This window comes from Triticum aestivum, chromosome 5D, assembly GCF_018294505.1.
Source record: "Triticum aestivum cultivar Chinese Spring chromosome 5D, IWGSC CS RefSeq v2.1, whole genome shotgun sequence".
In the NCBI taxonomy this organism is placed as follows: domain Eukaryota; kingdom Viridiplantae; phylum Streptophyta; class Magnoliopsida; order Poales; family Poaceae; genus Triticum; species Triticum aestivum.
In genome coordinates this window covers 434,530,607-434,544,180 of record NC_057808.1, presented here as the reverse complement: position 1 = coordinate 434,544,180, position 13,574 = coordinate 434,530,607, and the positions used below count along the sequence as shown (strand labels likewise).

Genomic DNA, 13,574 nt, shown 5'->3' with positions numbered 1-13,574 from the left:
CCACCCGCGGATTTCCTCCATGACTCCGACTGAGGGATCCTCCATGGCCAATCGTACTGCACTCGGTGACGACCAAGAGGAGAAGATACGGACCTCCCGCCCCATGTCCTGGTTCCCTCCGCACGACCCCCACGACTGCGGCGATCCTCCCCCAAAGTCGGTCGTCCTCGACACCCTGGTCTACGCCGACGACCGCACCAACGCCTCCACCGCCGAGGGCTTCACTAGCAACGGCGCCGCCATCCGCCTCACCTTCTGGCCCGCGCATCCGCCGCTCATCTCCTACTTCACCGTCCACCTACCCACCCTCCTCCAGGACGGACCCGCCACCTCGCTCCTCCTTCTGCCACGCCTTGTCCGCACCGACGGCGACCTCGCCCTCTTCCGCGTCATCATCGGCTCTTCATACATCGACCGGGACCACAACAACTACATCATCTACCGTGCCGGCGTCAACAAGCTTGAGGTGCTCCCCACCCACCCCACCCGCTTGTTCGCCGACCGGTCAGTTGCCCTCCTGCGCTGCCCCGACGACGGCAGGTTCTTGGTCGCCAATCTCCGTTCAACTTTCGACCTTGGGCAGTACGCCCTCGACCTGTTTGACTCCCGGTCAGGCACATGGAACACCAGGTCCATGCGTACAGAACCTCCACACAAGGACTGCTACTACAGCACTCCGACCAAGGTGATCGCCCTCGGTGGCGATCGCGGTTCAGTCGGCTGGGTCGACCTATGGAATGGCATCCTCATCGGTGATCTGCTCCCCGGCGGCGACGGCGATGACAACAACGTCCTCCGCTTCATCCGTTTGCCCGTGCTTTTGGCGCCCAACAAGATGGACCCGTTCTGTTTGACCTGTGACCGGGACGTCTCTGTCGGCAGAGATGGCTCCATCAAATACTTAGAGGTGTGGACTCATCCTGTCCCTGGCTCGACCTACATCTCCGAGGACTGGGGTGCTGCCATACTGACATGGCTGGAGTCCAAGAAGAAGTGGCACATCGACCTCAAGCTCAAAGCCTCGGACATCATCGTGGACGAGACTCACTCCCAGTTGCTTCCTCAGCATGATGTCAAGGACACAACGAAGAATGCAACCTTGAGCAGACTTCACACAGGGCATCCTACTCTCAGCTTGCATGATGATGATGTTGTTTACATCATGGCCAAGGTTTACCACATGGACTACGACTTGTGGATGCTTGCTGTTGACATGAGGAACAAGACTCTGAAAGGAGTGGCTGCTCTCACCAGTAAAAGAAGCTTGGGTTTTAGATTCATGTACCTGCAAAGTGACCTCTCCAACCATCTGGTGGCCACAAGCGAAAACACCGAGGTCTTCAACCTTCCGCCCAAAAGCAAAAGGTCCTCACGCAAGTCCTACTACATATATTTCCATCTATCTAGTATTTCTGAAATAGTATTGCACTTGGTCGACATTAGGGGACTAAAGCAGGCAGTAGTTCACTAACCCTGGATAGCGGGGGCAACCTGCCCTTGGATCGAGTAGATTAGTAGTAACTATTTGGTCACAGTAAGGTTTATGTCCTTCATTGCAAGGTATGTCTTTGTTTTGGCCCCTCAAGTATAGTTGCGTAAACCTGTGGTATTTGCAAATATGGCAGGGAAACGGGGGGTGGTTCTAGGTCTCGTCAAAATAAAATGAAGCAGAAATTTGAAGGTGGAAACACAAATGGTAACCCAATAAGTGTTTTAATCAGAGTGATGTCGTCCTTTGGACCTGCTATTTCCTTGCCAATATACATGTGACATCTTATCAACTAGTGTAAGCAGGTTATCACCTGAGGTTGTCTTTTTACGCTAAAAGATTTGCACCTTCTTTATCTCTTCACAGAAAGAAGAATCCTTCTAAAACTGCCAAGCAACAACCTGGGAAGACTCTTGCTAACAGCTGTCGTGTGGAACAAGAAGAACAGGAGCTGAGGATACTCGAGCCTCGAGTTATTACTATTCAGCCCCCTCTGTACCTAAGGAGGACTCTGTTGGCATATTTCCTCCAGGACAGGGGTCTGATGTGCCAGAAGGCATTGGTGCTGCTTCCGCAAATGTGAGTGCACCAAGATCATTTACCCTGGAGGTCAAGAATGACGGCGCTGGAGATGCCAACGAGCAAACTAAGGAGACAAGTGCAAGCAATGCCACTGGCCTAGCATCTCTAGGACCATTATCCCCGTCTGATGAAGGCGCGGTCTTGAATAATGACTTGATAGAGAAAACAGATGGCTATCTCTCTGATGAACATTCATTTGAACACAACCAAAGTAAGTTATGAAAGATGTCATTTACCTCTTTTTATCTGTACTTTCATTTGTGCCTATGTGAAGATCTGTTATGCTAGGACATGTTGGAGTTACTATTTCTGTATGACCCTGAGCTGTTTTTATTTTTTGATGCATGTTTATTGCCTATTATCAGCTCACCCATTGCAAACAAGGATGCCTTACCTACCAAACACAAGGTTCAGTGTGATGTGGTACATCAAACCCTGATTTTTGTGCCTCTTTTCTGAATTCTTTTTACCTTGGGTCTCCTGGACTGTAGAGCTTATGCATACCTCTTTTTGTATTTCATGTTGCATGCTCCCTCCTTGTCTAACTGACCAGAATTCTCTGTCTTTCTAGTCACTTTCTCTTTTGTTAATTATATAGATCGTATTTCTCAATTTTAATGATTTCATCCTTCTAGATGCAGATTCAAATGGTGATATGTCTACTACAGCGTATCAGTTGGAAGACTTGACCATACATGAGGAAAACAGACCAAAACCATCTGATGATAACCCAGGCCACCTTCAGGTTCCCAGGCCACCTTCAGGTTTCCAATGCTGATTTTGCGCACTTGACATTCGGTAGTTTTGTGTCTGGGACACTCGATGCATCATGCTCCATGATGCCTGCCAATGCACCAGCAATGCCGCCTTTCCGTGAGTTGGATCCAGCATTCTCACTGCTGCTTACTAACCCTCCATTGGCTACAATGGTTCATGGTACACCACAATCGTCCGTGAACAATGCAACTGTTTCTTCACATCCACAAGAGGTATGAACACTTCACTGAATCATGGACTAGACGACAACTCTTTTGAGAGTAGCCATGTGTTACAAATTCTATATGTACGAATTCTGGTAAAAGGGTAAAATATATTTGTTTGGTGAGGAACATGGGTTAGTTGTATACAGTTTTACTTGCTGCACTCTAAAATGTGTCTGGAAGTTGCAGCCTGCAACCAGGATAACTCTTGCTTACTGCTCTTAGTGCAGCTATGCTGCATGTTAATTGTTAACTATGCCCAGAGTGTTAGCAATCAATTTTTTGGTCATGTTTGGTTAAATCCTGTTGTAGTTACATCTGCCTCGTGCTTTATTTTTTTCAGTTCTGTGTCTTGTGGCTAGCAACACTTACATTTGTGCCTAATTCTGCGTGGGCATTTTTGCTCTAGAGAGCTAAATTGTAGCTGTATTACTCATTAGGATTTTATTATGCTGTTATTTTTGTTACTGAAAAAGCTGCAATTCTGCTGTTCTCTTGTTACGTTAGATGTTCAGTTTTCTTAGTTATTTCTGCAGCACCATTCTAATATGGTTTGTTCTTGTAGAATGTTAATCAAGGTGGTTTATCCAACCCACAGTTGACCCACTCTCAGGGAAGCACCGGCATTGCCCCAGGTCCTCCTCTGCCTCACCATCTTGCTGCCCTTCATCCTTATGCTCAAGGAGGGCTTCCCCTTGGATATGAAAACATGACCGGATACCCATCTTTGCCGCAAAGCTATGCGTATCTCCCGCCTGCTGCCTATCAGCAAGCATACATGAACAGTGGTCTATTCCACCAAGGCGCAGCTGCAGCTCCCAACTCGGGCATAAAATACCCAATGCCACAATACAACAGCAATGTTCCTCTTGGGAGCCTTCCACAGCCAGCCTCGATGCTCTCCAACTACGTTGGAGGTTTCGGAACTGCAAATGGCATGCCTCAAAACTTTGCCCTGAACCAAAGCAATCCGTCGGCAACCACAGCTCCTGGGTTTGATGGAGCAATGCCCTCCCAATACAAGGATGGAAACCCCTACATGTCTCTACAACAGGTAAGAGATTCACGCAAGAGTGGGGGAACTAGATTTATATTAGGAAAATTGCTAACCTCCATGTTTGTCTGTGCAGGGCGAGAACCCTGCAATGTGGATGCATGGAGCTGGTTCGCGAGGAATGCCGCCTCTTGCTGCCAACCCCTTGTATGGCTATCAAGGGCAGCAGGGCTACCAGGGGCAGCAGGGCCACCAGGGCGGCCTTAGGTAGGGGCAGATGCCGTCGCAGTACGGCACAACGCTCGGGCAGTCGCAGCCAGGCCTAGGACCCGAACACTGAAACCCCAGCGAGGGAAACTTGAGTGCTGCCGCCGCCGCCCGGGCTAACCAAATGTGGCTGAATGGCTACTGATTCAGCCCCCCCTTGTCAGTTGTCCTGAATAGAGATATAGAGTTGGTAGCTACTGTGAAATTTTGAAGAGAGGCCCGTGAGATGTGTTCCAGCATGTTCAACCTGTAGTTTCTCCTAGGGACCTCGGCTGCAGCTCAACTTGTTTATTTTCATATTAGATAGAAAAGAACGGTTTATTGTCTGTCTGTCTGTTTGTTCTTCTTTCTTTTTTCTGTTGTTTATTATATATATTGTGTAACAAAGTAGCACCATTAACTTTTGAGGAGGCGGAACATCAGCTCCTGTTTTCTGCTCGAAGTTGGCAAAAAAGTTTACAAAGTGAATAGTAGTAGTGATGGCTATAAATGGATAAAATGTTTGCGCAATGTTCCAATTCTGTCGGCTATGGTAACTGATTAGGCGGCAAGGGAGCATTTGCTGCATGGTTCTAAGGTTGATGAAAATGAGATATTTAAGTATAAATACATGAATAATTTAAACAGTACTCTGTCTCTTCCTTCACCGACCAAATGTAATTTGCTTTGTTGCCTCCCGTGTTTTGCAGTTTATCACTACCAAGTACTCCCTCCGTTCAGAATTACTTGTCACAAAAATGGATATATCTACAACTAAAAATACATCTAGATACATTCATTTGTTGGACGAGTAATTCTGAACGGAGGGGAGGGAGTACTTGTGACAATGTAAAGTGGGTGATTTGCATGTTACATATTTATCCTGTCATTTGATTTATCTTCTACTCTATGATGTTTGATCTCTTTGCTTCTAGCTGTCGAGATGTCTTCTTATGCCTCTTGTGTAAAACTGCATGGTCACAATATTTAGGTTGAGCCTACACGTGAACGTATTCATGTTGAGTGACATAGTCCGGAACGGAAGGCATCTTCTTATACTCCCTCCATTCTTAAATATTTGTCTTTAGAGATTTCAACAAGTGACTACATACGAAGTAAAATGAGTGAATCTACACACTAAAACATGTCTACATACATCTGTATATTGTAGACCATTTGAAATATCTCGAAAGACAAATATTTGAGAATGGAGAGTAGTAAATTGAAAAATTCAAACTTTTTGATCTGAAGAATGCATCTGTTTTATCTGAAGAATTCAGAGATTTCCGAACTAGGATGACTTGTAGAAACCTATTTGTGTTCCGAAGAGTGGTCATGTTCTCCATGCCAGGGATAATCTATTTGTTTGAAATAGAAATCGAGAGAGATGTAATTAATATATACCCTCTGTTCCTAAATTTCTGTCTTTTTTTTTCAAATTGTATTTTTTTATAATTTGCAAACAGTTCGAAAAATCACCAACATTTTTTGAATCCGCAAATTTCTTATGATTTCTCGAATATTTTCTGAATTCACAAACATTTTCTGGTTTCTTATTTTTTTTCTAAAAACATGCAATTTTTAAATTTAAAAAATCCCGAATTAATTTAAAGAAGGAAAAAATAAAAACAGAATGAGAAAAGAAAAGACAAAAATTAAAAAAAAGGGATGTCAAGGCCAGCCCATGAACGCGTACGCGCGTGAGAAAAGGAAGGAAAAAATCGTGAAAAGAGGGTATTGAACCATGGTCTCTAGGCTAACATAGCAAAGCGCCAACCACTGGAGCACTTGTGTGTCTTTGATTTGTCAGGGAATTGCCTCTATAAAATAGTGACTTTTGAAAATATAATCGAATCGTTTTCTGTACTTATGGATGGCATAGTGGATAATTTATATCAACTTCGAGGGTATTTGATAGAGGCAAGGTGTCCCGATCTTTCGATGAGATGATAACTATCGATTTGGTGGAGATGACTTTGACGATCTGACTACAAACGTGCACGACGTTGCGCCTTAGCAATCGCTAAACCAACTCCGAAAGGTTATTGACCATGCCGGAGCACGATCAACCTGACCACGAAGGTCTATTCCTGCAAGCAATCGAAGAACAAGCAAGAATATGATAAAGCAATCTGAATATTGCGAATATATATGAAGTATTGATAAAGGTGGGGATCTGGAAGCGGTCTTGGTCTGGTCGTTGGACAGAAACGAAGTACACGAAGTTGCAATGGCTAACTTTTTAACTAAACAAATTCCAAGGAAAAAGCTACTAGATGGATCTACTTATATAGGAGTAAGGGGTGGCGGCCAAGGAGGTGGGAGGACGTCCCAAGGCATCCTAAAACCAACCCTAGGTCGTACAAGGCTCATGGGCCCAAGTGGAGGTGATGCAACACCTCTAGACTTGTAATTTGACTCGGATTCTACTGCAACATCACATTGTTTCGTCCATAACTCAACGCTCCGGACGAATTTGAAGGTGATTCCAATTGTGTTGGAAAGTTCATGAAATATACTTTCCAACAGAAAAAGAATCACCCAATTTGGAGTCCGTATGAAAGAGTTATTGGCGTTTTGAGTCAGGTATGTCTGTGCAGTCCGAATCTGAATCCAGAACGTGAGAGACTTGGACTCTATCTTCTTTTGGTTCAAAAGTGACATGAGAGGACTTTTTGAACATCGCATAAACTTCTCTTTTTCCCTTATATTCATATGTGGATTGCACAAATGTCCCATACACCTTCAATTAGACATGGCACAAAAGTCTGTGAAGTATTTTTGTCCTGGATGACATAAATAAACTATTGCATAGTTTGCATTAGAAATCACCTCACAAATATACATGTATGCAATATTTTTGGTCGTATCCAAGGTAGTCATGTCCTCATCATCCTCCCCTTCTTGAAAAAAAGCCGTCCTCGGCGTTGCTTAATCTGAAATGTAGCTAACAAAAGAGACAAGGTGTACATGTTGTATATGTATACGTCATTCATTTTTACTTCACTTAATTTTTGCACATATGACACATGTATACATGAGTATCTTTCATAGTTCATAAAATGTAAATCCAAAATATTATCACAAGTATTAGAAGGCATGAAAATATTGCAACTCAATTTGCACATATAAGTGAAGCTCTTATTCATATCAAAGGATTGACAATGTTCATCATTAAACCATCCCAACATTGGTGAATAAACCTTACTTGCATCAAATTAAATGCTACAACATGCTTAAATAAGCAAACATGCAGTAAGTCATTGGACACAGAATCATCACCAAGATTAGAGGTCATATCAAAATGATTAAAAATTGGTTCTTTTGCATCAACAGTTAATTCAATGGGTGCACTCAAAATTGTTGGTATTTCAGTTGTTTGATCACATGACACATTCATGACAGTAACAAGATTCTCTAAAATAGGTGGTGTGCTCAAATCAACAAGTAACTCAACACTATGCATTCAAGTTAACTAGGCATGCATCATTCTCATGTGAAGTTATAACATCAATACCTTTACTGTTACCTTGTCGCAAAGACGTAGATGATGTAGGTACGGACGTTGACAATGTACCATACTCTTGAGATGATGTCGCACTCACAATACGAGGTGGGGCTGCTCTAGTAGGTGCAACGGTGGAGGAACCAACCAGCGGTGGTGAGCATGAACTGGAATAGTAGTTGTTGTAGTCACCCAATGCATCCTCCTGTATCTGTTTCTCAAAGGTACAAGCGCGAACATACATACCAGTAATGCAACGAGGAATATACTGAAATCTTGCACGGATATCATGGTTCAAACCACCAACAAATCTATTCATTGTATCATCCTCAGATTCTTCTATGTCACAATGATGCATATAAGATTTGAACTCTTGGTAGTAAGCATGAACAGTGTTACTGCCTTGTTTTATTTGTTCCAATTTGCGAAGCAATTCATGACGATAGTAAGGAGGAAAAATTGTTGTCTCATTACAACTTTCAAAACTTTCCAAGTTGTGGGTTGGTTATCAATGTTTTTCTTACAATGTACACTCCACCAAACAGAAGCAAAACCAGTAAATGCTCTAGTGGTAGCTCGTACTCTCTCAAGTTCAGAAAAATTATGGTGACTAAAAACTTGTTCTACTTCAAGCTCCCAAGCTAGATAAATAGCAGGATTAAATCTACCCTCAAATGATGGTAAAGAGATAACCTGACCATATGCTTGTGTGTGTTGTCCCACCTCTCGTGATGGTGAAGATGTATCCGTCGTCCAAGAATTTCTATCTTCGGACCCTGTCATGATTAGTAGAAACAAGAAACAAAATTCAAGAATAATGTTTCTATGAACTACTAGGGTGTGGTAGTAAAGCGCTCACAGTAAAGAAAATATCAATATCTTACAAGTTATTACCAAGCAGCAGGTGGTGGCAGGCAACCAGCGGTGTCAAAAAACTCCAAAGATTGAGTAAAGCGATTGCCAGGGGAACGTATGTATACATGGTGTAGAAATATGTGGATCTTGTAAGGCTTAAATATATGGTAGCAAAAGATTAGCAATAATCAATTCAGAGATGCAATGTTGAATAAACGCTCAACGACGTTACTGTGCTGGTCCTAGGCTAGATCGGACGAGAGACACGAGCCTAGAACACTAATGAGGTCACGCCGTAGCACAACTAGCATCAATAAAGAACATGAAGTAGCTCTGAACAGCAAGATATAAGTGAAGATCACAATAACAGTAAAGATAATGATGTGAAACAACAGCCAAGCAGGATATATCAACAACTTTCTCTGAAAAAGTTTGTGCCAATTTTCTAATAATTTTTCTCAAGAATGGCACCGACTCAAGCTTTCAAGCGCAAAAAGAATCACTCAATTTCAAGTTGATATGAGGAGTAAAAAAATTCTAAAACTGGCCTGAAAAACTGGAATAAGTTGTGTTCGCGAACTTCGGAGGGCAAAAAGACCTATTTAGAAGCAGATTTTGAGGTGCCAAATATTGAACTTGCTTCTACAACTATTTAGATGCGGCTCGTCGTTAGCTTTCATTTGAGTGCTCGCGGAGTCAAAACAGACTTCATATGAGGAAGTTATGCCTGTTTTACTGAACAGTGCACAAAACAGATTCCAATTCGAATTCAACTACGAGATTGAGTCTAGATAGATCCGAATTTTGTTCTTTTCTCTTCTCTTTTTTTCCTCACACTTTTTTCTTTTTCTTTCTCTCTCTTTTTTTCTCTATCTTTTTTTTCCTTTTTTTCTCTGTCTTTTTTTTCTCTCCCTCTTTCCAAAACAAACTAGATAAGATGCAGATTGGATCAAGCGAGGATGTGAACGACCTCCACTATGATTGTGACAATGAACGATGGTTAGCATGTGGTGGAAATTGATGGATGGGGTGGTGGACAGCGGAAGGGATAACGATGCAGCGGCGACGTGACTAATGTGAACAGAACTCGAAACTCTAAACGAACTAGACACTAAGACCAGCAACTCGACACGACGATGCAACCGATAATTCAAATAATGCAAACAATGAAAAGAAAATTGCAAAGGCTCAGATTGGCTAGGACAAAAGATGAATATATCTAACTTTTTTGTGTGGCTTTTTCTTTGGACAATAGGTAAGAAAATAAATCTAATCTAGGGATAACTGAAAATTCTCACCGAGCAACCTGAAAACTGATACCACTTGATAGAGGCGAGGTGTCCCGATCTTTCGATGAGATGATAACTATCGATTTGGTGGAGATGACTTTGACGATCCGACTACAAACGTGCACGACGTTGCGCCTTAGCAATCGCTAAACCAACTCTGAGAGGTTATTGACCATGCCGGAGCATGATCAACCTGACCATGAAGGTCTATTCCTGCAAGCAATCGAAGAACAAGCAAGAATATGATAAAGCAATCTGAATATTGCAAATATATATGAAGTATTGATAAAGGTGGGGATCCAGAAGCGGTCTTGGTTTGGTCGTTGGACATAAACGAAGTACATGAAGTTGCAATGGCTAACTTTTAACTAAACAAATCCTAAGGAAAAAGCTACTAGATGGACCTACTTATATAGGAGCGAGGGGTGACGGCCAAGGAGGTGGGAGGACGTCCCAAGGCATCCTAAAACCAACCCTAGGTCGTACAAGGCTCATGGGCCCAAGTGGAGGTGATGCAACACCTTTGGACTTGTAGTTTGACTCGGATTCTGCTGTAACGTCAAATTGTTTCGTCCATAACTCAATGCTCCAGACGAATTTGAAGGTGATTCCAATTGTGTTGGAAAGTGCACGGAATCTACTTTCCAACAAAAAAATCACCCAATTCGGAGTCCGTATGAAAGAGTTATTGACGTTTTGAGTTAGGTATGTCTGTGCAGTCCGTATCTGAATCCAGAACATGAGAGACTTGGACTCTATCTTCTCTTGGCTCAAAAGAGACGTGAGAGGACTTTTTGAACAACACATAAACTTCTCTTTTTCCCTTATCTTCGTATGTGGATTGCACAAATGTCCCATACACCTGCAATTAGACATGGCACAAAAGTCTGTGAAGTATTTTTGTCCTGGATGACATAAATAAATTATTGCATAGTTTGCATTAGAAATCACCTCACAAATATACATGTATGCAATATTTTTGGTCGTATCCAGGGTACATAGTCATGTCCTCATCAGTATTTTTTTTAACGGACAAAAAGAAGCATTGTTTGCTTTATTATTAGGGAGAGATATACCCCTGTTCCTAAATTCCTGTCTTTTAGAGATTTCAACACGGAGTACGTACGAAGCAAAATAAAATAGTGACTTAAAAATAGGGACATGAGGGCTTTCAACCAGGCTTTGTTGGCCAAACAAGCCTGGCGATTGCTGGACACGCTAGGAAGTCTATGTGCACAGTTACTGAAGGCTAAATATTATCCTTCAAGTCATATTCTGGACACTGTTTTTTTAGGCAATGGCTCCGCGGTGTGGAAAGGTATATTGCATGGTCTCGGGCTATTGAAGAAGGGCGTTATTTGGCGGGTGGGGAACGGATCCACAATCCGTACGTGGCGGGATCCCTGGATACCTCGCCCCTTTTCATTTCGACCAATCACTCCTAAAGGCACTTGTCGTCTTAACCGCGTGTCTGATCTCATCGATGCCAATGGTGCATAGAGAGTTGACCGCCTGAGCCAATTCTTTTGACCGATGGATGTTGACCATATTCTGAAAATCAGAACATCCCCTCATCAGCGTACTGATTTTCTCTCGTGGTTCCCGGAGAAGAGTGGCGTTTTCATAGTGAAAAGTGCATATAAGCTAGCCATGCCTGATCATAATATTAACTTTGCAGTTGGTGCTTCAATTACTAACTCAGATGGCGCTCGGACCCTTTGGAACTGTGTGTGGAACTCTGGCGTACCTCAGAAAATGAAGATCACATCATCGAAGGCTGTGACAGGAACCTTACCCACGCAGCAATGCAAAAGATACATGCATTTATCTACTCGCTCGACTTGCCCTTTATGCGGTGTGGAAGAAGAAGGTACATTCCGTGCGCTGACTTCCTGTATGCATGCACGAAGTCTCTGGGTGCATATGCAGAAGAGATGGCCGATTCCAGGTGATGACCTGCTGATTGACAACGGAAAGGAATGGTTTATGCACTTGCTATATGGGTGTTCCGAAGATGTTCGAGACATGTTAATAATGATGATATGGCAGATTTGGCAATTACGAACGACATAACACATGGTAAGGATCCACCCCCTATCCTTACTACAGTGGAAGTTTTGGATAGCTACTTCAAATCCATCAAGCTAGCTGGGAAGTTTTCATCAGAGGAAATCTTGAAAGGGAAAATGACCTCCACGCCAACCGCTGTTCCTCTACAGAGGGAGGCGAGCCCTCCTATTCCCTGGCCGGCCCGAAGCCAGGCAATGTCGCCCTGCCCGTTGGTGGCTCTTTCTTGGGTGCTGACGGATCGGTGCTCTGGGACAGCGATGGTTTGATTGTCTTTGCGGCATATTGTTTTATTTTTCACTGCAGTGACCCATTGAAAGCGGAACTACATGTGATCATGCAGGGAATGGCTTTGGCTATCCAACACTCCAACCGTCCAGTGGTCTTGCAGTCGGATTCTTCTGAAGCTCTGTCCAGTTTGTCCAATGATGCTCTGGTTCACTCGGCGTATGGCCAGTTAGTCTTAGAAATTAAGGAGTTGATGAGTGAGAGGGAGTTTTTACCTCAGAAATTTAGTCGTAGTCAAAATAGAGTTGCCGATCGGTTGGCCACCTATAGCCGGTCCGAACGTGCTACAACCGTTTGGCGGGGCTCGATTCCATGTTGTATCAAGGACATGTGGCCTCTTGACTCTAACTCTATGAACTTGCAATAAAACTCCCTTCACCCCGCAAAATAAAATAAAGGGGGGTATATATTCTTCACCCCGGTCGAATGATCGAGCGAGAGAATTGGGTTGTCACGAATCGCACCCCACCCCATCGATGGATGCTGTGCCGTAAGATTTGTCCTTCCCGAAGTAAATTTACTGGTCCTGGCACCTGAATAAGTTATTCATACGGTTTGTTGGTACAGTACTACAGTAACCATCGGTGGGTACAAGCCGCCAAATTACGTTGTAAAATCACCTAGGTATCGAGGTAATTTTATTTGCTAACCGTTTGGAAATAATCTCTTCTCGACGGCGAAGAGCACGAGGTGAAAGGTGGCGTGGGTGACGGGGGCTTTCCTTGGCGGCAAGTCATCGGCGGTGTTGGACGTTAGTCGGGCGGTGAGTGGTTTCGGAGGTGAGCGACCAGAGACTCCGGCGCTGAGCGCGCAGTGTTGGGGATCGTTGCAGAATTTTAAAATTTTCTACACATCACCAAGATCCATCTATGGAGTGTACTAGCAACGAGAGGGAAGGAGTGCATCTACATACCCTTGTAGATCGCGAGCGGAAGCGTTCAAGTGAACGGGGTTGATGGAGTCGTACTCGTCGTGATCCAAATCACCGATGACCGAGCGCCGAACGGACGACACCTCCGCGTTCAACACACGTACGGAGCAGCGACGTCTCCTCCTTCTTGATCCAGCAAGGGGGAAGGAGAGGTTGATGGAGATCCAGCAGCACGACGGCGTGGTGGTGGAAGTAGCGGGGATCCCGGCAGGGCTTCGCCAAGCGCAAGCGGGAGGGAGAGGTGTCACGGGAGGGAGAGGGAGGCGCCAGGGGCTAGGGTACTGCTGCCCTCCCTTCCCCCCACTATATATAGGCCCCCTGGGGGGGCGCCGGCCCTGGGATCCCATC

General features: G+C 44.0%; 1 protein-coding gene and 1 pseudogene across 1 annotated transcript; both read left to right on the top strand.

Annotated features, from left to right (window-relative positions):
- The first annotated feature begins 6 nt into the window (after window positions 1-6).
- Window positions 7-2,015, top strand: LOC123122437 (uncharacterized). Its single transcript, XM_044542640.1, has 3 exons — window positions 7-1,365; window positions 1,626-1,696; window positions 1,856-2,015. Exons 1-3 carry the CDS (start codon window positions 20-22, stop codon window positions 1,942-1,944), a joined length of 1,506 nt encoding a protein of 501 aa, XP_044398575.1. The 5' UTR covers window positions 7-19; the 3' UTR covers window positions 1,945-2,015.
- Window positions 1,982-4,798, top strand: LOC123122438 (GBF-interacting protein 1-like; annotated as a pseudogene).
- Window positions 4,799-13,574: the final 8,776 nt, after the last annotated feature.